Source organism: Carcharhinus amblyrhynchos, chromosome 27 (assembly GCF_965287045.1).
Source record: "Carcharhinus amblyrhynchos chromosome 27, sCarAmb.v2.hapA, whole genome shotgun sequence".
Lineage (NCBI taxonomy): Eukaryota > Metazoa > Chordata > Chondrichthyes > Carcharhiniformes > Carcharhinidae > Carcharhinus > Carcharhinus amblyrhynchos.
In genome coordinates, this window is record NC_137350.1 from 20,031,558 (window position 1) to 20,056,106 (window position 24,549).

The 24,549-nt window shown below is 40.7% G+C and overlaps 1 protein-coding gene across 1 annotated transcript in view; it reads left to right on the forward strand.

Annotated features, from left to right (window-relative positions):
* The window catches only part of itga3b (integrin, alpha 3b), a 175,081-nt gene extending 163,554 nt beyond the window's left edge, over positions 1 to 11,527 (forward strand). The window contains exons 23-26 of the mRNA XM_080213818.1: positions 386 to 484; positions 3,528 to 3,653; positions 7,001 to 7,142; positions 11,415 to 11,527. Coding sequence (XP_080069944.1) covers positions 386 to 484; positions 3,528 to 3,653; positions 7,001 to 7,111 — 336 coding nt within the window. The 3' untranslated portion in view covers positions 7,112 to 7,142; positions 11,415 to 11,527. The remainder of the gene's footprint in view (positions 1 to 385; positions 485 to 3,527; positions 3,654 to 7,000; positions 7,143 to 11,414) is intronic.
* Positions 11,528 to 24,549: the final 13,022 nt, after the last annotated feature.

Here is a 24,549-nt window from a genome sequence, read left to right on the forward strand (position 1 = left end):
TCAAACTTTATTTTGTAGCCTGATTATTCCCAGATGCATAATAGTGAAAGTCTCTGGTGGCACAGTGGTTAGTACTGCTGCCTCAGAGCGCAAGGGACCCAGGTTCAATTCCAGCCTCGGATCACTGTCTGTATGAAGTTCCCCTGTATCTGCATGGATTTCTTCTGGATGCTCCAGTTTCCTCCCACACTTCAAAGGTTAGATGGATTGGCCATGCTAAATTGCCCTTCAGTGTCAGGGGGATTAGCAGGGTGAATATGTGGGGTTACGGGGGTAGGGCCTGGATGGGATTGTGGTCGGTGCAGACTTGATGGGCCAAATGGCCTCCTTCTGCAGTGTGAACAATTTACAAATTCTTCAAATGTGTTTTCATTTGGTATTCTAGGAATACAGGGATTACGGTCGGATTACTGTCCCAGTAGAGGCATCCTTACACTTGATGACAAACGTTTCCACAATCAAAATGAGACAGCCAGATGTGACGGTGAGTTCTTTCAGATTTTCTTGTTGCCAGTAGAAATTTGGAACGGTTGTAGATCACCTTTCCTTCATGTTTGTTAATCCTGGTGAAAATCAAAGCAAAAATGATTAATTTTTTCAGCACCCTGAATGTAGTAAAATGGGGTGTCTAACAGAAGCTTTATTAAACAAAATTTGACAGCAAGCCACAAAAGGAGATATTGGGGGCAGGTGACCAGAGGTTGTATTTTATTGGAGAAAAGGGGGATGAAGAGGTTTCAGGGGGGGAAAATATTCCAGAGATTAGGACCTAGGCATATGAAGGCATAGCTTTGAATGGTGGAATGATTAAAATCCAGCTGGGAATGCAAGAGCTGCACAAGAGGTCAGAATTTGGAGGGAACTACAGATGTAGGGAGGTGTCAGATTGTGAAGTGATTTGGAAATGAGATTGTTTCCCATACGGTGTGAGGTAACTGAAATGCAGCACAGAGGTGCTTTGCTTATATGTGCCTGAAGAAGTTGAAAGAGGGGGATCATGAGATCTTGGGCGCGATATTCCCGGCCTACTGCACTGCACAAGTAGCACAGCGGGCTGGGAAATATCGGCAGGAGGACTGAAACACGCAACTTTCCCAGGCTAATTTTTCATGGCGTAATCAGCATTGAGCACAAGGGTAATTACAATATTATGATCAGCATTTGAATCTCATTCGTGAGCCTGGGATTCGCGTCTGGGCTTGCTAATGTTTCCGACCTGCTGCGGAGGTTTCCACCAGTGGGGATTAAAGCTGGTCCCCAGCAGCGGGGACCGGGTGTGATGGCCTTGGTGGTGGGAACAAAGGTCATTGAGGCTCCACCGAGAGGTTGGGGGCAGTTGGCTGTGCTACTGGGTTACTGCCGACCGGACATGCTGGCACTGCCCATCAGGCACCAGGCAGTGCCAAGGAGACAGGGCCTGAGGAGGGTGGTGTCTTCTTGGGGGAGGGGGCAGACGGTGGAGGGGGGGAGGGGGCAGACGGTGGTGGAGGGGGGGAGGGGGCAGACGGTGGTGGAGGGGGGGAGGGGGCAGACGGTGGTGGAGGGGGGGAGGGGGCAGACGGTGGAGGAGGGGGGGAGGGGGCAGACGGTGGGGGTGGGGGGAGGGGGCAGACGGTGGGGGTGGGGGGAGGGGGCAGACGGTGGTGGGGGGGCGGGGCAGACCGATCGGTGATGTTTGGGGGAGTTGGGGTGGGGGGGGGCAGTCGCTGCACACTTCGCACAACAATCAGTGGATGAAGGAGGGAGTGATCGGGGCTGGCCATGGAAGTGGGGTCAGGTTGCCCATCGGGGGTATTCAGGGCTGGCAATTGGGAAGTGGGATTGGGGAAGTCATTGGGGGCTAGCGATTGAGGATGGGAGCAGTGCGCATGTGCTGATCTCCCTCCTGGGAGATTTGCACATGCACAGTGGCCCGCTCAGCGTGCTGATGCCAGCCTCTTGGGTGGGATTAATTCCGTCGCTCCCCACCCCCTCCCCATTACTGGCATTAAACCCCCAGTAGACTCTACAAAGCATATAGTGCCAAAAATTCAACCAACTAAGTTTGCCCAAAAAAACTGGCAGGAAAATCTCCCATTTTCCCACCCCATTGAGCACTCCATTTTTCTTTTTGGAAAATGTGCACCCACCCCTTCACCGATGTTGGCAGGCTGATGCAATACACAACGGCTAAAACTGGCCAACTGTAGTTCAGGAAACATCTTCCTGAAACCGCAGGCATTGGGAAGTACAATGGGCCTGCTTCTGAAGCTACTTAAAGCGGTCACTGAACATATTGCAGCTGATGTGCTTTTGTCTTAGCTGCGCTCAGGCAAAGTTGGTGAAAGCATTGTGCTGGGATGCTGGTGGAGTTTGAAGCTTTTTAGTGACTGCAGAAAGACAAGAGAATTACACTGCCTTGCATGGGTGTGGAAGCAGTAGTAATGCAGTGCCATTTGCTTTACAGCATGAGCAGGACATGCGGAGGACAAGACAGAAGGGAACTTTAAAGAGGGAAGAGAGTCTTACCTGCCTTGTTTCCAATAGACGTGGGCATGCTGCATTTAATTGTCCCCACACCCAAAATAAGGGTGAATGGAATTTGCACCCTCTTTTCTTTAATAAGATTCTATAAGGTTTACTGCTGAAAATATATTTATGCACAGCCCTCACTATTTACATGCACAGAGATTTTACTTTAAATATGTTTTGTGTTCTAGGCTCTGAAGTCAAGCTACTTCTCACAGTTTGCAGTAGAAAATACCTAAAACAGAACAGATTGGACATATATTAAACTGAATCAGCCCAGAAAGGATGATAACTGTCTGGGATGGATTGCTGAATTATATATGATTCCTGAGTTAATTAGTTGAGAATTAGGATGCTTGCATATCTGCAGAATCTATTCTTTTCATGTATTTGTCAATGAGTTTATATGTATCTCATGAGAAATAAACCAGGATACCATCATTGGGCCCCCATTACTGGTGAATAATGTAGAAATTACATTCCATAGTATGATGCAGGATGACAATTGTAGACATAGAAACATAGAAGATAGGAGTATGAGGAGGCCATTTGGCCCTTCGAGCTTGCTCCGCCATTCATTACAATAGCTCTAATCCTGACTTTTCCCATAAAGTTTGATCCCATCACCCCAAGTGCTATATCTACCGCCTCTTGAATACATTCAATGTTCTGACATCAACTACTTCCTGTGGAATTCATTTTTTTGGGTGAAGAAATGTGTCCTCACCTCCGTCCTAAATAGTCTACCCTGAATCCACAGACTGTGACCCCTGGTTGTGGACTTCCCTACCATCGGGAACATCAAAACTGCGTCTACTGTCTCTAGTCCACTCTAGTCCACTCAGACATCTCCTGAGTGATGTAAAACCACAATCGAGAGTTGTAAGGGACAGAAATTTCCAACAAGAGTATAAGAGGGGTTTTATTAAACTGTGTCACAAAAAACTGGGTGGAGCTGGAGTGAGTCCTTTACTAAACCTTTCTCATGAATTAAGCTTGACTCCTGTTGTTTGATCCAGGTATCTCTCTACGTTGAATCCCAAGTTAACGATGATCCGCCTTATGAGATATCAGAATGGATCATTATAGTAGCAGTCCTGGCAGGAATTATACTGTTGAGTCTGATAATACTCTTACTATGGAAGGTATGTTGCATTTCAATTTCATTGGTAGCTTTACAGCACAAGCATTCTGTAAACTCAATGCTCAAACTTAGGCTACTGAAGCCACTTAAGGCCAGAAGCTCAGAAAAGCCACAGGCACAAGGTGAAGGTAATTTGAATAACTGCAAGCTGGAGGCATACTATCATCATTTGACTCTTACTAACAAGCCTGGGGCAGTATCGTCTGGGCTCAGTAGTGCCTCTGACCCTGGTGGAGAAGCTGCCACCAGCGGGGATTAAAGCTGGTCCCCAGCAACCCAAACCAATCTATCTACATTGTAATTATCAACACTGACTATCAAAGGATCTACTTCTGTAGTTGGACTAATCTGATGAGTTGTCATTCTCCCGTGACCACAAATCAGCTTCTAGTCTCGACTCGCAATGTTACCTTGAATCCTGTAAACTACAGTTTCTGATGCTTGAAAATATTAATCATTTTGGTGATTGTATAAAACGACCAACGGAAAGGGAAAATTGGAGAGATGTATAACACAAATATTGCCTATTTACACTATTGCTGGAAGTTAGAATTATCTTCTTATTAATTTGTTTGCCTTGTTTGTTTTCAGGGCTGGCCACTGTCATTATTCCCAAATCTAATTGATGTTAGTCTAAAGTTCAAAATGATACAAGCTACCGTATCATTATCATTGCTTTCTAGGTGAAGTACAAGATGATTACTCTTATTACCTACACCTAGATAACAGAAAATTATGTATTTCTCTGGAACTGGAAACTTAAATGAAGTTTCTCATTACCAAATGATTACTTTGCACACACTCCAATCAATTTAGTCGCTAATACATGAATGGACAGTTTCAATTATACAAAACTATCTTGCCTATTCTGTTTACTTGAAACGTGGTTCGTAAAGGAAGTAAAGGTTTTTTTTTAATTAAACCGTGAGCTTTTCAATACTGAACTATATAATGTGTTATACTGAATAGGGCATTTTGTTTGAATGTAATTATCGTATGACCTATCTTGTTATACTCAGTTGTTCAGTCACCAAGCATAGAACACTCTTGGTCAAATGAAACACTGCATGTGCAACAAGGTAAAGGTCAGTGTACAATGGAAGATCTGGTCCTGCTGTTAATCAAATGTTTCATCAGGGCACCTGTATCGTAGGTTAGAACCAACCAGAAGCTTGTAAATCAAGAAGAAGGGAATGCACCCAGCTATTGTGAGGCTATTATCGCCACTGCTAATCATTTGTGGCCAATCCATGGTTATATTTTAATTAGATACGTTTCAATAAATATGAGCAAATTATGTTTTTCATTTATAATATGGAATTGAGATCAAAGTTTGACGCTATTTAAGAATTTTGTTCACCTTCCTCCCCACAATGTTCTCAGAAATTCTGCTCATTGTCGATTTTTATGAGATGATTTGTTTTTATAAGTTTGACTAGCATAAATCTGTGCTAGAGAAATTTGCCATCTTTTTAATATCTCTGCTGCTTCAGATGGTGCTCTGTAATTATCTGATAGCTTCCAGTTGCTGGTAACCCAGTTCTAATGTATCTTATGCCTTTTTTTGGTAAGATTTGACCCATTAAGTGAATATGGCAAGTGGCATACTCCAATTCACTTAACACTGGTATGTGGCAAAGATACCATACAACAGTGTATCTGCTTCTATCTGAATATGGAATAGCAGCAAAATGGAAAATGTTACTGCTGCGTGTAGGAAGGAACACAGTAAAAAGTCTGACAACACCAGGTTTAAGTCCAACCGATTTATTTGATAGTAAGCTCACAAGCTTTCAGGGTTTGTCCCTTCATCAGGCGAATGGAGAGTTCTGGCCTCAGACAGAGCATATAAAGCACAGAGAGTTTACAATTACTGATTAGAATGCAAATCTTTACACCTAACCTGCTGTTCAAGTCCTAAAGTGGCCGACAATGTGAGTGGAAGGAGCACTGATCACAGGTTACAGAGATGTGTATTGTCTCCAGACAGTACAGTAAGTGAGGTTTTGCAAACCCAGGCAAGTCACGGGGGTTACAGATAGTGCGACATGAATCCAAGATCCCTGTTGAGACCGTCCTCGTGTGCGGAACTTGGCTATCAGTCTCTGCTCAGCGACTCTGCGCTGTCATGCGTCGTGAAGGCCACTTTGGAGAACGCTTACCCGAAAGTCAGAGGCTGAATGCCCATGACCACTGAAGTGTTCGCCAACAGTTGACGAAGGTTAGGTGTAAAGATTCGCGTTCTAGTCAGTAATTGTAAACTGTCTGTGCTTTATATGCTCTGTCTGAGGCCAGAACTCTCCATTCGCCTGACGAAGGGACAAACCCCGAAAGCTTGTGAGTTTACTATCAAATAAATCGGTTGGACTTAAACCTGGCGTTGTCAGACTTTTTACTGTGTTTACCCCAGTCCAATGCCGGCATATCCACATCATGTAGGAAGGAATACAGTGACAAACATGAATGGGATGGAAATGGTTACAGGTGACATGGGAAGACTTAAGAATTATACTAAGCTCAACATTTAACATGTCTGACCTTCGCAAAACAGCATTCCACTATTAGATTTTTAATGACACGGACAAAACAATTAAACATGAGTCAAACAAGATAGTGATTGAATATTTAATAGTGTTAAAGCTTGAATAATACATCTTGTTCTGGTCATAAGAAACAAGACAGTTGTTCAAGCACTGGAGACAGTGCAAAAGAAGACCTTTAGTGAGTCTGAATTATGAAGAAAAGTTGGTGAAGTTATTTCCATGCCAGAGAGGAAAACAGTTCTATAAAATTATTGATCGGATAGAAAAACTAAATTATCAACTTCAAATTAAGTTGAGAAAACTACAGAAGAAGACAGGTTCAAACTCGTAATAACTTGAAGGCTGATATTATGAAATTCAGGATAACATAAAGAGTAGCCATTATGCAGAACAGACTCCTGAACAGATTCATGGGCTGGAATTTCCCTGTCCACGGGAATCGTAGCGGGCGGGGAATGGACCATGCAAAGATCTGTTGATCTCAGGTGGGATTTTCCGATCTTGGGGCGAGCGCGATTGGAAAATCCCGCCCAGGGAAGCAAATATCCTGGAATCATTGAAGAAACAATTGGATGGTGCAATGGAATATTCGGGTCTTAATGGCTGAACACATGAGGAAAGCCGTTGGGCCATCTTAATGTTGAAATGGCGGCGCTCGTTGGGCCGAAGGGCCTGTTTCCTGTGCTGTGTTGTTCTTTGTTCTTAATCTGCAGTCATCTTGTAAACAGGGTATTGGTTCTTTTTTTTTTGTAAAATAATCTTTGATTTGTTGATCACTTTAATTGAATAACTTCCTTCTTCATAGTGTGGTTTCTTCAAGAGAGCGAACACGCGAGCCATGTATGAAGCCAAAGAGCAAAAGGCTGAAATCAAGATTCAGCCTTCAGAGACTAAGCGACTTACTGATGGTGACTAGTGCTGGCCAACCTCGCTTCCTGCACTCTTTGGTAATACATGGTGCAGTGACTAAATAGGGTGCGGTAGGGAGGTGTTTGGGATGTATTCTTGTAAGAAATTAAATAAGTAGACGCTTGTTTCCATTTCTTAAAATATGATCTACTCCAAGAATAACCATCGGTATAAATTCTTCTCCAACCTCAAGTTGTTGCAGTTCTGATTTAACTTCTACTTCATTTTTTTTCTGCTGAAAAACAAGTTTGTAGAGTTTTCGACCCCATGCCCCACCTCTGAAAGAGCAGGTTTATCTTGAGGAGTGAATTGTGCTCATTCCCCTTATGTAACATGCCCAAGAAGTTGAAGTTAAAAAATTGACAGACAGGGAAAGGTCCATCAAGCGTTCAATACATTATGATGGCTGGATCATCAGAACAAACACTTCCCGTAGTAGCCTTCACTGTCCAATTTTGCTCCATTTACCATTGCTATCTTAGGATCATAGAATCCCTACAGTGCAGAAGAAGGCTATTTGACCCATCAGGTCTGCACTGACTCTTTTTAACAGAACATCTTACCCAGGCTCGATCCCCATAACTCTACATGTTTACCAGCTAATTCCCCTAACCTTAAAAAAAACGTTTATTAGTCACAAGAAAGGCTTATATGAAGTTACTGTGAAATTCCCTTAGTCGCCACAGTCTGGCACCTGTTCAGGTCAGTGCACCTAACCAGCATGCCTTTCAGAATGTAGGAGAAAAGCGGAGCGCCTGGAGGAAACCCACACAGACACGGGGAGAATGTGCAAACTCCACACAGATAGTGACCCAAACTGGAAATCGAACGCAGGTCCCTGGCGCTGTGAAGCAGCAGTGCTAACCACTGTGCTACCGTGCCGCCCCTATACATCTTGGGACTATAAGGAGTAATTTAGCATGTCTAATCCACCTAACATGCACACCTTTTGAACTGTGGGAGGAAACCCACACACATGGGGAGAATGTGCAAACTCCACACTGACACTTGCCAAATCTCAAACAGGATAGTGGCGAAAAATTCATCCAGAAATGTCAGCAGACTGTCGAACAGCGATGGGCATCAGTGAGCCTGAGTCCAACCTAACTTAACATCCATATGCTTAGACTTTCTCAAAAGCGGTTACCAGATAGTAGCTGAGAGTGGGAGCTCTGAGACCAATTGTTGTGTCCTTACTGACACTGCGGCTGTGATTTGCTAACTCGACATCAGCCAGAAAAAAATATTTGTCTGTCATATCAACCATAGTGACTTCTAGCTCTTACTGGTCAATTAATTTTCTTAAAGAGTAAAGTGGTAATGTTTATAGAAATTCTGTAACAATTTGATTAAGAATTATCCTGATAATGCTCACCTTTAAGGTTGTGGTGACTTAGATCATTTCCTTAACACTGTTTCTATATGTCTGTGCTTTTGTGTAACTGCGATTTGATAACCACAATGTTAACCAACTACTTACTAAATGTCACAACGCTATTTTCTCTGCCCAAAAAAAGCTGCATGAGAAAGGACTACTTCATTCTGTTTCATGTGCAAATCTCCTTTTACCTTCCTTTTTTTCTATGTGGGGTCAGTTAATCCTGCGCTTTTTTTTCTAACAGCTTCCTGGTGTATCTGGCTTCTTCTCTAATTAACTAATTATTTTTATCCTTCTACTGTTATAGACTAAGCATATTGTCTGATTTCTCCTTTTAATTGCAGTGATTTTGATGGTGGATCTTAGTAGTCACTAACCTTTGACTTTCCCTTTGCTTTTCTGTGTGTAACTGGAGGAGTGAATGACCAACATCAGCTGTTCTGGCTCATAATGAGCACTTTTTAATTTGCCAGCTAACATGGGACCATTTTAACATCAATGTAGAATCATAGAATAAAATCCCGTTTGGTCCATCAAGCCCCCATCAACAACAATCCCACACAGGCCCTATCCCCGTAACCCCACGTATTTACCCTGCTAATAAACATACTGCTTATATTACTACATGTTTATTCCATTTTAATTGTACATAGTAAATGCTTATTATCATTTGACATGATTACAAAATCCATTGTCACATTCACTGTAGTAGATAAATCAACAGGTGAAAAGATTTATTTTGGTCACATTTTCCCCACTGGGGTAGATTTTTATGTTTGTGCACCTAATCCATTTGGATGCAGCAGCCACAGAAAAATCAAGCAGGAAAGAACACACGGTCTCAAACCAATTCAATTGTCAGTACATCCATTTAAATGGATAGGAATTTGGGTGGGTCCATTATGACCACATACATTTCTTGAATGAAATTGGATTTCATGTGGTCAGGTACCTTAGTCTCCCCTCCTTCTCACTAGTTCCTCCTATTCCCAGCCTGATCCCTGCAATATTCTATGGTCTCTGCTGTCCATGACCTTTGCTCCCTAACGTTTTTAACTGCTGAAAGGCTGGGTAACCTCAACCTGTCTGATAGTATTTGATTTGGTCAGGTCTCCTACTCAGAAACTACATGGGTTTTCCACTTTAAATGGTAGATAGATTCTATATCTGGAATGTTAAATTCTGCCCTAGGTTTCTATTTTTAACTCATTTCCCTGGCTTCAGGAAAAACAGCAAGTGTGAGGAGGCAAGAAGGGCTGGATTGATAAGTTGCTTTCTCGTGGATCTGTGCAAAGGTTTCAGCCAAGTCCAACAAACGCTCCCTCTAAACTATGCCCTGCCCTCCCTGACTTCCATGATTGCCGATCAATTTCACGCCCTCCCCCCCAACCCCCACCGCAATGATCGCTGAGCATTCCTCCATCACAGTTATCACCGACATCCATCCCACAATTTCTCCACTTCACATTATCACCAAACATACCTGGACCTGACCAGAGCCTCAGCAGGCTGTCAGACCACAAGCCAGGAAAAAATTTCAAACGTGCTCAGTAGCTAAAAATTCAGGGCCACCAAGAAAGCCCATATTTCCAGGTTCCTGTCTATAACTGCTCTCCTACCCATTCTGAAAGCAGACCCCAGTAACTATCAGTGCCTTGGCCTTTCCCTGCTGTCATCAGCCACCTTAGAAAAGGTCTTAGCTGGGCTTTCTTAACAAGGTCCTTAAGTCCCTTATTCACATCCATCTGTATTTGCATTCTCATCTCTCCCGTCATTGCTATTCTGATCCTTTCTGTCTAATTTCATTCCATCTGCAAAACCTCAAAAAGGTAAGAAAGTCATCAATTTGGCTTTGACCACGATGCATTAAATATTGTCATCTTCCTCAACCTCTTCACATTCTTTAATGAAATTAACTGCTCGATCCTCCTCCACTGCCTTTCCTCCAAGGTACCTCATTCTATTCCTCCACATGATCAAGATATCCTGTATATGATGCTTATTCCAAGATTACATGCTTTTCCCTTTCTACTCTCTACTCTCTCAACCCCATTATCTGATATCATTTAACTTCACTTCTCCAGTATCATAATCAATCTCATAACCATTGCTGTGCTAAACGTAAACACCTCACCCTACCTACCATGAATACTACAGAATTCCATCTCTATAACCTTGCCAGCTTGCACCCCTGCCTCACCCACACAACCACTGCATTAACTACTCACTTGACTCCTCACTTGTCTCTCAAGCATTACCTTACAAAAACTTCCAACTCATTTGGAATCTGCATTGTCTTCCATATTGGTTTCAATTTCTGATCATTACCTGGCCTCTCCATTTCCACTGCCTCTTCAATTTCTAGAACAATTGAAAATTTTCTGTCTTTATAAATTCCTCAATGGTATTGCTTATCTGTAGCCTTTGGTATCCCAGCTCACAATCATACACTGCTCTGAATCTATTATCATTGTGCTTACCCTCTTTACTTACTATCTCTGGCTCAACCTTCAGCGATCATGTACCTGTACACTAGAATTCTCAACATCTTCAAGCTTTCTATATCTACTCCCACTTTCCAAAGACTCCAGAAAATTTGTCTTGCATGTCTCTTCCTAAGTCTTGACTGATAGCTGTATCATCATAATGTGCCCCCCCCCCCCCCCCGTGCCATTCCACTTAAGATTAGATAACTTAATATGCAAAGACTGACAATCAAAATCTGGTCTCCATGACTCTGGACATTTTTAACCAACTGAATGTTAAGGAAAGCATATTGTCTCATTATATGATCTCCTAAAAATGTTGGTTATCCAAACTTGATACCCAAACCCCCAAAACAGTAGTTGTATTGATCAGTCCTTTCTTCACAAACAAACTGTTGTCTTAAGTGCATAAAAGAATCTTTTCTTTGTGATCTTTCTTTGAGCAGTGTGGCTTCTTCAAGCGAACACGATACTACAGGAGTATGCCAAAGTATCATGCTGTGAAGATCCGCAAAGAAGAGCGTTACTTTATCACAGAAGGCTTTACAAAGAAGAAAACGCAGAAGAAGCAATGGGTAACAAACTGGAAAGACAAAGACAGTTACTAATAATTGCTTCTCCCTGAATTTAAAAGGGGTCATACTGCTGCGATCAAATACTTTTCTGGCTAATTTTACAGGGAACTGGACTGGTGTGTCGACATTTCTGTTCACATGCGTTTAGTTCTATTTATAATAACTTATGTTTCAGTCAAATGCAAAATTTTTTTATGTGACAAAGTTTATAAAGCACAGTGGGAACAGGTCTTGATGCCTTTTGAAGTTGACTTTTGAGCTACTGATAGGTGCAGGAACTTAGTTTTCCCAGTGGGCTGTGATCGTTCAGAGTTCAGTGCACTGAAATATGGGAGGTGGGCGGGGAGGGGCGGGGGTGACAAAAGTGCTTCATGTTAAATATGTTCCGTAAGAAATTTTGTCCTAAAGCAGCATGGGTTAAAGTTTAATTTATTGTGTTATAAAGGGAAGAGAGGTCCTTTGGATGTACAATTTGGAAGGTGGGAGTTACTTGAATTGAAAATCAGCTGAAGAGCCCTTGCAAGAGCTGCTGCCAGCCACAATTCTGTATATAAGATAGTGAATTCAAATTATAGGACCAACTTGATCAATGCAAATTGGATATCTGATAATCATACATTTGTGCTGTTGGTGTTGCATATCTTCTGTCCTGACCTGCAATATAACTCTTTCCATGATTATAACATAAGTGTGATGGTCTAGCGTACGATCTTTCCTTCTGTGCCCAACCTACTGAATAACTATTGCAGATTGCAATATTTAAGTATGTTTCAATTCTGTGACATCAATATGCAATTATTAAAGAAAAGTACAAAGATTTTTTATTAACGCATTTCTATAAATGAAGTATCAAACTTTTGATATCTCTTTGATATCCAATATGGTACTGTTTTCTTTAATGTACAATTTATATTGCAGTAATAAGGGTGCCACTTACCAATATACTTTCATAATTGACAAGATACCAGTGAGAAGTATTTGATATTTTCTTCCATCACTTAGGTATTGAGGTTTAGGTACTAATTGAGATGGCAGATCTGTCATTCATTGCCAATCAAATCAGAAGTCAGAACAAACTAACGTGATGGAAATCGTCTCAATCATTACACTCTCATTTCAGTTCAGATTTTTAAAATATGTATTACTGTTTATCAAACAAAGGGCCTTATTATTCAACGATGTGGCTGTTGCGTCAAGCCGAGAGTTTATACACGCAGTGATTCAACCAAAGCCTTTTTTTTGTTACTTGACAATCACAATGACAATCCTCACCCCCAGTAGTAATCAAGAGAGAAAAGGAAGCTTCTAATTCTAGGACTACTTGTACATTTTTTTCCCATATTAGATGGCCAGAATGTAATGTTGATGAATAATAATGGTGTGTGCTTATGTCACACACATTAACATAAAAGATGGTGACAGAATATGTGAAAGGAGGAAGTGTGATCTTTTATATACACATATAATGAAGCGTAGATTTAGTGTAAGATATGATGAGAAATTGTTTAAAAATTGTTACTGAAATTAGTAGCAGAAGGTTTATGTTGTATGATATTGCTCTTAATATTTTACTAGAGATGTCAATCAATTTAATTCAAATAGGTTAGCATTTCTTAAAATACAGGACAAAATAGCTATTCTCACCAACAGTAATTACAATTTCTAAATTCTGCATGCAGGACATATTTGCTGATCTGATCCTTGGGATTGCTAAAAACTCCAGTAAATGCAAACATTCTATTACAAATATCTTGCTTTTCTTTAGTTTACTTACCTATCTTGTATTATTGGTAATCTGCAACCAAACCAAAATCTATCTGGGCATACATCTACAGCCTGATGCAGTTATAAATAAAAAAAGTTATTTCATAAAAATATGAAACGCTGATTAAGCCACAGATGGAAGGCTATGGTTAAGGCAGCCACCACACTTTAGGAAGGATGCTAAGATCTTGGAGGTGGGGCAGAGGAGATTTACTAGAATGCTACAAGGAATGAGGAATTCTGTTACCTGGAGAGACAGAATCTGGGAATGTTTTCCTTGGAGCAGAGAAGGTTAAGGGGAGATTTCATCTCGGTATTCAAAATAATGAAGGGTTTTGAAAGAGTCAGAGGAGAAATAGCTTCCACAAGCAGACAGGCCAATAAACCACAATATAATAATTTAGGATAATTTTCAAAAGATCTACAGGCAACATGAGAGAAAGAAAGTTGTACTGTGATGATGATCTGGAATATGCTATATGAAGGAGTGGTGGAAGCATATTCAATAACACCTGTCAAAAAGAAATTGGATAAATACTTGAATAGGAAAATTTTGTCACGCAATGGGATACGAACAACGCAGTCAGATTATTTAGCTAACTCTTTCAAAAAGCCAGCACATGCATGATGGGCTAAATGACCTCCCTTGCTGTATCATTTCTGTTTGAGAAAGAAAATATTGCAAATGCTGGAACTCTGGATGGGAGCGTGTTTTTAAGTTTACATTGTTTTCATTTTAGTCGCAATTCTAATTGTTGCACAAAACAGTTTTTATTGTCTGGATTGTATATTCATTTTATTAGTCAAAAACATAACTATTTTTAATTCTGGATAAGACGTGCACACCAAAAAAAATACAAAGTGTCATTCAAAATATCTAGAGTACTTCATCATCTTGAACAGCTTGAAATGACTATTATCAGTGAAAAGTAAATAAACACAAAATCAAAAAAATTAGATTTTACACCTTTAAACCTTTTTCTCTACTTCCTCCTTTCTTCTTCAAACAACCTGGAGGACAGATATGCAACCAACATACTATGAGACCTGTGCATAAACCATTTTTAAAATGGCCACCAGGAGATGTGCAACAAAAGGCTGAAGTGTATTTTTTTTTATTTGGCTGAGGCAGAGGGCAAGATACACACAGGCATCTAGTCTGCCAACTGAGCTTACCATATAAAGAAGTACAGACATATAACCAAAGTCTCAATGATCTTAAACCACTCCAGAGGTTGCCATCCTGATTTTATTCTTGTTAATTTAGTGCTGAACTCTTCTTCAGCATTTTAAACTTCAGCAAAGATGACTATTAACTGAAAGAGAGGAAGATTTGTGTTGACCAGTAAGTGCTGATGTTAAAGTCACCTCTCACAGTGTATTTTGGGTTCAAAATTTGACTCAGGCCCTGGTGAGAACTAGGGTACATCAACCCACAAGGGTCAGCGAATGGCACAGAAGTTGACTCCACCATTTTAAAAGACTTAATCCAAGATTTCATCTGCATTTATAGTTGAATCAAAAGATCTCATGTTATTATTTGAAAAACAGCTGGCGATTTCTCAGTATCCTGGCCAATATTCAACTTTCAACCAACATTAGTAAGACTGATTATCCAAGCATGTATTTTAGTGCAGTTATTTCATTGCTGTTTATGACACCTTACTGTGTGCAAAGTTGCTAGGAAGATTCTGCATATTGCAACAATTAATGCACGTCAAAACTTCTGTTATTTCTGAAATGCATTGGGATATCCTAAGGTTGTAAAATGTGCTGTAACAATGTAAATTCTTACTTTCTAATTAGGTATATGTTTTTTTTTGTTGCACCATGTGCTCTTCTCTCCATAATCACAAAATGTTTCCTAACCTGAGTAATAAAACTAGACAGGCTGATCATTTTCAAAAATTGTTACTAAATGTAAATAATCTAAATATGACTTTATTTCCAGCTCAAATATTGAGTACCCTTTTCATCTTGCTAAATGTTTTCTGAGAAACCATATTTCCAAAAACAGTATTGAATTCTAAAAGTTACAATATATTTTCTTTATTCATTCGAGGGACATGGGTGTCAGTGGCAAGGCCAGCATTTGTTGTCTATCCCTAGTTGCCCTTCAACTGAGTCGTTAGCTAGGCCATTTCACAGAGCATTTGAGAGTCAACCATATTGCTATGGCTCTGAAGTCACATATATACCAGACCAGCTAAGAACGACAGATTTCCTTCCCTAAAATACATTCATGAACCGGATGGGCTTTTCCTGACAATTGACAATGGTTTCTTCATTTAGACTTTTAATTCCAGATATTTTTACTGAATTCAAATTCTGCTTGGTGGGATTTGAACCTGGGTCCCCAGTATATTAGCTGACTTTCTGGATTAATAGTCTAGCAATAATACCATTAGATCATTACCTCATCTTGTAATTTAAAGGACTGAAATGTCTCTAAACTGCAAATTAATCATAAATGAAGTAAACGGGCTGTGAGATTACTTTTAGGTTAGGGCAAAAAATTAAAGTAGAGCAGCAATAGCAGCACATTCAAATTCATTCCATTGTTTAATGGAGGTGAGCAGAAAATTCTGCATTAGCTAAAAGCCTTGAAACTTAATAGGGCTTCCATAATGAAGAGTGGTTCAATGTCAGAGAAAATTGATTGGTTAGCAAATTTAAAACAGAACTTGAATTAATCTTGCATAACTAAACAGTTGGGGCATTTAAAGAGCTGGTACTTATGTTCATTTTCTGTGATATATTTTATAGCTACAGTATTTGCAGAAAAGGTTTCTGTACAGCTCATTCTTTTCAGTAAGTTTTTAATTAGTGTCACAAGTAGACTTACATTAATACTGCAATGAAGTTATTGTGAAAATCCCCTTGTTGCCACACTCAGATGCCAGTTCGGGACACTGAGGGAGAATTTAGCATGCCAGTGCATCCAACCAGCACATCTTTCAGAGCGTGGGAGTTTTTGCCCAGGGGAAACCCACACAGACACAGGAAGAACATGCAGAATCCATGCAGACTGTGACCCAAACCGGGAATCGAACCCAGGTCCCTGGAGCTGTGAGGCAGCAATGCTAACCGCTTCCAGACCTGGATGTATTGTTTATTTCTTCCTTCAGCAGTAATTGAATATGGTTATGAAATATTTAAGATCCAGAAGCTGTAATAAATTGAGCATTGACCATCTGACTCTGTATCTTAACCTTACAAAGATATTGTGAAAGGGTTTTACAAATGAGGAACCAGATCAGAAACCCGTTTTTTCTGTTTCAAAGGCCGGGCCCAAAAACATAATATTTTCTTATTTATCTTCTCTCTGAAACCAAAAAAAATCCCCAATGTTCACTCAAAGCATCAAGCAGAGTGTGTCGCTACAAGTGAATAAGTAAGCCATGACAATTTTTTTTTCCATACCCTTGCCTCAACAAATCTAAAGGAGCAACAGCAGGCTGATTTGGAAAAACAAATTATCTTGTGAGTTTATTCTGTATGTTTTCAAACTGATTAGACTTTATTGCTTATAAATTGGATTGACTTTTTGTGCTCTTGAGCAGTCATTGTAGGATTATGTATATATTCACCTACTCTCTCAACAGAGTTTTACGAAAAACACATTGCAGCTTTGCTTGTATATAAATTCAGAACTAGTGGTCACAGCCTAAAGAATAAGGGACGACCCATTCAGGACTTCACTCAGAGAGTTGTGAACCTGTGGAATTCTCTTCCACAGAAAGCTATTGGGGCCAGTTCATTAGTGTTCAAGAAGAAGCTGGATGTGGTCCTTGTGGCTAAAGGGATGAAGGGGTACAGAGAGAAAGCGGAAGCGGGATACTGAAAATGCGTGATCAGTAATGATCGTATTAAATGGTGGTGCAGGCTTGAAGGGCCAGATGGCCTACTCCTGCACCTAGTTCTGTTTCTATAACCCAGCTTACTTCAAGGTTCCTACCAAAATGCAGATTTTTGTGAATGCACCATAAACATTTTAATCTTGAGGGACGTTTGTTGCAAATTGAGCAGTGGTGACTGTTTCCAAGTTTGTTTGTGTTTAGTTTTGTCCAGTTAATGGATATGATGAAAAGTGAACCTGATGTACAAACTTTATTGCAAAGGTGGTGATCTTTTAACATTTTATAATGACCTTAACTGTGATCTGTAAATGAAGAATATTCAGTAACCCTTTTCCTATCTGTTTTTCATACATTTCAATCCCCCTCCCCACCCCACCTTCCCTATTTTGCAATTCCTGAATTCCTAAATTCCTACTATGTTTCATAATTAGCTTTATATTCAGCTACTAAGTAGGAGGAACGCATATGCATTTTTGCTCTTTTACCAGCCCAGAGAAAAGATAGGAAATCTCCTTTCTATGAATTGTAACCAGAATTAATTACTATTAACAGTGTCTTGATGAATGTAGTATTCTACTGGACCACATCTCTTTCCTAAAATAACTTGAGGCTGGAATTTCAGCACGTGGACATGGCAGGTAAAAAGTTTTACTATCAAATACAGAATTCAATGTGGAAATCAAAATACAACTTTATCCAAAAATCTCTTCCACTATGGAAACAATTTTCAATTTTGCCACCTAGACAGTAATTTGGGGTGAAAATTGGGCACATTCTATGGCAAGTGACAATCCACTTCAAGATGTTACCATCCAGGCTATAAAGCTGAAAATTGTTCTGTCATGTGGAATTGCAACCACTTTACATGAAATACTGTAGTAGGGTGACAGTGGTATGGTGGTAATGCCACTGACCCAGTAATCCAGAAACCCAGTCTAATGCTCTGGAGAAATGGGTTTGAACCCTATCATGGCAGCTGGTGCAATTTAACTTCAATTCATAAAAATCTAATGATGTCCAAGAAACTATCATTGATTGTCATAAAAACCCACCCTTTCACATCATTACCTGGTCTGGTCTCCATGTGATTCCAGACCAACAGCAATGTGGTTGACTCTTAACTACCTCCTAAAATGGTCCAGCAAGGCACTCAGTTCAAGGGCAAGTAGGGTTGCCAGCAATGCCCACATTCCATGAATGGATGAAGAGATAAGTTAGATACAAAAGGAGTTCATGTGCCTAGTAGAATTGTACCTGGGCCTGTTTGTGCTGTAGTGTTCTATATGTTGACAACGAATTATGTACCTTCAGTAAAGATGAGCAAGATATAATTATTCTGTTTACTATCAGTAAGACTGTGCCAATATTATGGGAAGAAGGCAGGGAAATGGCCCTAGGAGAATTGCTCATTCAGACAATTGGTACAGACACAATGGGCTGTCAGGCCTCTTTCTGTGCTGTAACTTTTTTGTGATTCTACATTACATGACCTACTTTGCAGATTGTTTTGCGTATTAGAGTTGTTCACTATCTGTTTCCACTTTGCATTTTTGCTTGGAACATCATGTGCTGGCCATACACATCAGGAATCTAGAACCCTCATTCGTTTTCAGTTCATTTGCTGTATCTCATTTCCTGATCTTTGGGAATGTTACAAGTACAAGTTTATGAAATCCACCCAAGTAGTCCCATCAATATTACTTGTGAATCAGAAGTGCATGTGACAGTGCCTTTGTTTTGCACTGTAAGTTAAATCTAAAAACAGGTGAGAATTGTCTCATCTCATTAACTCATAAATATAAACATAAAATGGTTTGAATACTCAGTAAGCCAGGGTTTCTGTGGCGAAATTGGCTTTCTTTCACTACAGATGCTGCTTGACCTGCTCAATGTTGCTACTGATATTGAAGACGCTAAAAAATTGAAGTGTTTTGTCCTTTTGAATTAAAGTTTAATTTTGAAAATCATTTGCCCACATAAAACAAGTATTTGCATCTTATACGTTTAATATAAGAGATAAAGTTCCTTGGTAATCACAGGAAGGGAGGGAATTATTAAATTGGATCAAAGTTCCTATATTGCATAGAATCCTGTTTTCTCGACTCCTAACCTTGTTAACTAAAAGTGACTCTGAAGTGAAATCCACTAGCCCTGAAAATGGTGAATTGTTAATTTTTTTGATGAATGTATTGTTCACAACTCTTGCATTTGTAAAGCAGTTTTAACATAATTAAACGTCCCAAGGCACTTTAAAAGAGCACCAGTAAACAGAATTTGATGCTGAGCATTCTAAGGCAATATCAAAAAGCTTGATCAAAGAAGCTTGTTTCAAGGAGTATCTTTTGATTTGATTTATTATTGTCACGTGTACTGATATATAGTGAAAAGTATTTTTTCTTGCACGCAACACAGATAAAGCATATTGTTCATAGAGAAGGAAAGGAGAGGGTGCAGAATTTAGTGTTACAGTCATAGCTAAGGTGCAGAGAAAGATCAACTTAATATAAGGTAGGTCCATTCAGAAGTCTTATGGCAGCAAGGAAGAAGTTGTTCTTGAGTCAGTTTGTAGGTGACCTCAGCTTTTTCTATTTCTTTCCTAATGGAAGAAGGTGGAAGAGAGAACGACCAGGGTACGTGGGGCCATTGATAATGGTGACGGCTTTTCCAAGGCAGTAGATGTGTAGACTGGTTTGTATGTTGGACTGTAAGGGGAGGAAATTCCAGAGTTTAGAGCCTTGGCAGATGAAGGCATGGCCACCAGTGGCGGAGAGATCTTTGAGGGTTGTAGGGCTGGAGGAGTTTGCAGGAATAGGGAGGCAATAGGCTAGAGAGGAATTTGAAATCCAGGATAAGAATTTTAAAATAGAGGCCTGGAGACAATAAAGTTCAGAGAGCACAAGGGAGATATTGGGGGAATTGGTGAATGGGACCTTGATGCAAGTTGGGACATGGGCAGCAGAGTTTCAGGCTAACAGAGATAAACTAGGGAGGCTTTTCTAGAGTGTGCTGGAACAGTCAAGTCAGCAAAAAAAAGCTAAGGCAAGGGTGGAGATGGGCAAAGTTTCAGAGGTGGAAATAAGTGGTATTAGTGCTGGTGTGAATATGTAGTAGGAAGCCCATGTTGGTTAAAAGTTGCAAATAGCTCGATAGTCTACAATGGAAAAGGTTTTTGATCCAACACAATGCTTTTGTTTAACATCTTAGAATAGAACAGCTATGCTTTTGTTGTCGAACCTGTGAAAACTATAATGCTGTACTTCACAATCTATTACTCACCAGTATTCCAAACTTCCGCCAGATGCTGCCTATTATATAGACAGGAATTTCTAATTTCTTTGATAATTTGGAGATCCACCATTGCCATACATCATGCAGCATAGTTTAATTTTCCTATAGTAATAATGTCAAATAGGAGCAAGGATTGAAAATGGCAGAGGAACTGCTCTATGGACCTAGAGGAGCAAGGAGGTGGCAGAAAACCATAACTATACAAAATGGAAGAAGGAAAAGAAATTGGCAACAAGAACCAGGATAAGGAGGAATGAGGAAAGGTGGCAACAAGAACTGGGGAGGGTGGACAGATAAATGTTGGACAAAATTTTGCAATCTAGTTGAGCAACCAAGTACGAGTATTTACCAACCATTTGCAAGAAAAATACTTAATTTTTCAGTTGCCATAACAAGAGAATTGCATTTGAATGTTATAAATAAAACTTTTTAACCTAAAGGAGTGGCCTATAATATTGCTGTTGTCTCACCTTGGATTTAGTAAATTTAAGTTGAACAAGCATGGAGCACTTGAGTTCTTTCCTGGAGATGAACATTACCATTTAGAATTTGGCACTAAGTCTCAAAGAAAGGATCATCTGAGGATACAAATTTCACATTGTTATAAACATGGATGCTTTTCCAAGGCGAAGTTAGAGGGGAATATTTCTTGTTGACAATACATGCACAGCAGTTTTAAAATGGTTAGCACACATCTGGTCTTAAACTTTTATGAATCCTGTTGTTTGCATTGGTCCGTTACTACTGTATTTAACATTCATTACTACTGGTCAAAGGTATAAATATCATGTCAAAGGACTAAGATTCTTGTACTGTACTTTGATCTGTAAATATCTGTTGCTCTATTGTATGGATGTGGGGATTCTAATTTACTACTGCAGTCTTTGTATTAAATTGTGTGAAGATGGTGTACACTACATTGTATAAAAATGGTCATCACTGTTTCTGAATTACTGAATTGGGTAAGAATGTTTTTTTAATAGTTGTGCTACTGGAATATCGAAATAAAAATATTTTTATGAAAACTTATGAGAGACTAGACATTCATCTTCATTGTTTTAACTATTGGAAAGTGATTTTGCTGTTACTGACAACAGGAAATGATTCACAACTGGTTAAAGATGGCAAGTAAACGGACAAGATAATCTTCCTTATGGATTTGGACTGAGTGGGAGCTGCTTTTTTTTTGCAAGGGGAACTTAGTTTGATCCCTGGAGACAAGTCATTATTGCGTTGAAGTTGAGTGGTAGCACTGCAAAAAGATTGTGACATGGCTGACAGAGTGAGGGAGGGTAGGTCATGGCAGATTTGGAGGGCTGATGGGGGATAGAGGGAGGAAGCTGGATCGTAAAACAAAATCACAGTCTACAAACAGAAGGTCAGGTATGATTGTGGGCAGATCCAGGGTTATAGATGGAAGGTCAACAGTAAGATATTTAGAGCCAAGGGAAACAGGAAAGACTGTGGGGGAGATATTTCCAAAAAAAATTCTAAGTGCGAAACGAATGTGAAAATGAGAGAGAATTAGATCCATTTTCTGGGCAAGATCCTAGAATCAATCATTTGGCACTTAAAAATGAGCCAAAATATGATTCTCACTCGTAGGGGAAGTGTGTGGAGGCTATTCATGTCAGAAAACCAACTGCTTGAGTAGGCACCCCAATCTCCCAGTGCATTGTGTATAGTGAATACATAGTGCACTTGGAGTACTACCTCTCATCTGATCTTACTGGCTCACCATACCAATGAACCAGCATGACGAACCAGTAAAATCACCTCCTGAATGCTGGTTGGAAGCATGATGGTGACAGAGGCAGCTCAAGGGTGAATGAAAGTTGAGTAAGGCCAATGATGGGTAGCTCAAGAGTCAGCACATGTGATGTGAGGGTCAATGTTGAAGGAGGAAAGGTCAAAGGTGATTGAAGAAGGGTACAGAGAATAACTTCTAGCTCCGGGGTCAATGTGCGAGAATCCAGAAACACATCTGCAACAATATAAAATGGTCTTCAAAATACAAGTGCACAATGAATATCTCCATTCTTGAAAGTGTGGACACCAGCATGTGGCTGATACAAAGTATAGGCTCCCATTGGTCAAAGGTTCTCAGGTCAGGAGGGAGGACCATAAAGACTGTGCTGACCAGATCTTTGCCTGCCTTGTGTCTACAGTTCACTTGAGGCAGACAAGATAGATCAAGTGCTTCTGCCATCTCTGGTGCAGTTTTAGATGAACCAGCAGAGGGTAGCCCAGACAATGGAAAAACAATGATCAGAACGCCAATAAAGTGCACTAGTTGAAGTTGGGTAGTTCAGCATGGTGGTAACCAGAGCCAGTGAGATGCTGAATAATGACGCACAATCGAATATACTGCAGCCAGAGTACATGCAAACATTAGAGAAGTAGTGTTAGAGTTGGCAGAACATGTCAAGGGATCCTCGTTTAATTACAGAAGCATCAAAAGCAATGGAGACTATATTCCCACCTTGTCGTGCCTGGCATTGATCGCACCATTACAGGAAAATAGCATGTGGGCCTAAAAGTCAGTTTCATGCCTGGCGCTAGTTTGTGATCCTCCCATCCTCTTTCTAATGACGCAAACTAGATTGTGCCCAGAAAGGCCAATTACCATATTCAAAGTAGCATTTAAATATGCATAGCCTCTTAAACTCCCAGCGTATGGAATCTTACAGTCTTCAGGCATGGCATGATAATGGCGAGAATCAATGGTCTCCACTAGCAGAGACTTGGCACGATGGTCACGCTTGGGCTTGGAGGCCATTGAAGCACCCCCATGGGTGGTTGAGGACATGGCCATGCAGCACCCATCTGGCTGGGCCTACCTAGCACACTAGCAGAGGTACCCGGACACCCTGGTACTGCCAGCTGGACACTGCCAGTGTGTCAGGGCAGTGACAAGGGGATGGGGCCTGAGTCAGGACTATGAGGGGGAGGCTATGTGGCCGGGGAGGGGTGGGGGGGGGAGGGATGCTGCAGGTGGGTCATGCAGGGGTGGACCATGTCAGGGGTCATAACGGGGCATGTTGGAAGGGTTCTGATGACAGCGATGCATGTCAGGTTTGGGAATTTACCACCAATGAGTTGGGGTGGTGGGAGTATCTCGATGTTCATAGGGAGAGGGAAGAGGTCTCCCAGTGCACAGTGAGGTCGGAGTGCCCATGTGCAACAGCGCCCAAGAGCTCTGAAGCTGGGCTCACCAGTGTGTTTAGACACCGCAACACCCACCTCCCCTGCCCCCCCCCCCCCCCCAACTCACGGTATCAACGTGGAACACCCAACTCACAAAAAAAAGTGATTAATTGCCGGATGACTACAGTGCAGAGTGCGCAGTGTGAACAGACCAGCGCGGATCACTTTATTACTCTCACCATTATGACACTTGTTTTTTGGGGGAAACTCTGCCGAATGACAGAATGCATATACAATATGGTGAATGTATACTGATATACGACAACACCTGATGAGAAATGCTAGTACATCAAGCATACGGATTTAAATCCTCTGCTGACTGTTCTCTCTAGAAATGATTCCTATCCAACTCACACCCTGCTTATTTCACACCATTATGGCTCTGCAACAAATTATATATTTGTGACTACTCGTCCTGTCCAGTTAACCACTCCTGCCGTGCATCAATCAACAGATTCCCATCAATGCGCCCTACAGAAACTGCAACATTAAGTAGCACAGAAGTTATAAACTGAACAATTCAACCACCTACTTACCACCCCACTTAGGTGGTAAAGTTATTCAAATGAGAAGCAGTATGGAGAGGAAAGATCTGGGCCGGAATTCTCTGGCCATTCATGCCCCGCCATCACTGCAAGCGAGAACGGAGAATCTGACGCTCAGCCAAATTTCTGTTCGCTGCAGCAGGACCAGAGAATCCCATTATTGTGAACAGCTGGAGAATTTCAGTTTTGGTCAATTGTATTTTGCATGCATTTTTCTTGCCACAGATGGGCAGCAATACCTATTGCAGGTTCACTTTCCCCTGCCAGAGGTTTAATCTTCCAAAGTCGTTTGAGAATCATGAAACTCAAACTAAATATTCCAGAACACAATTTCATCAGTAA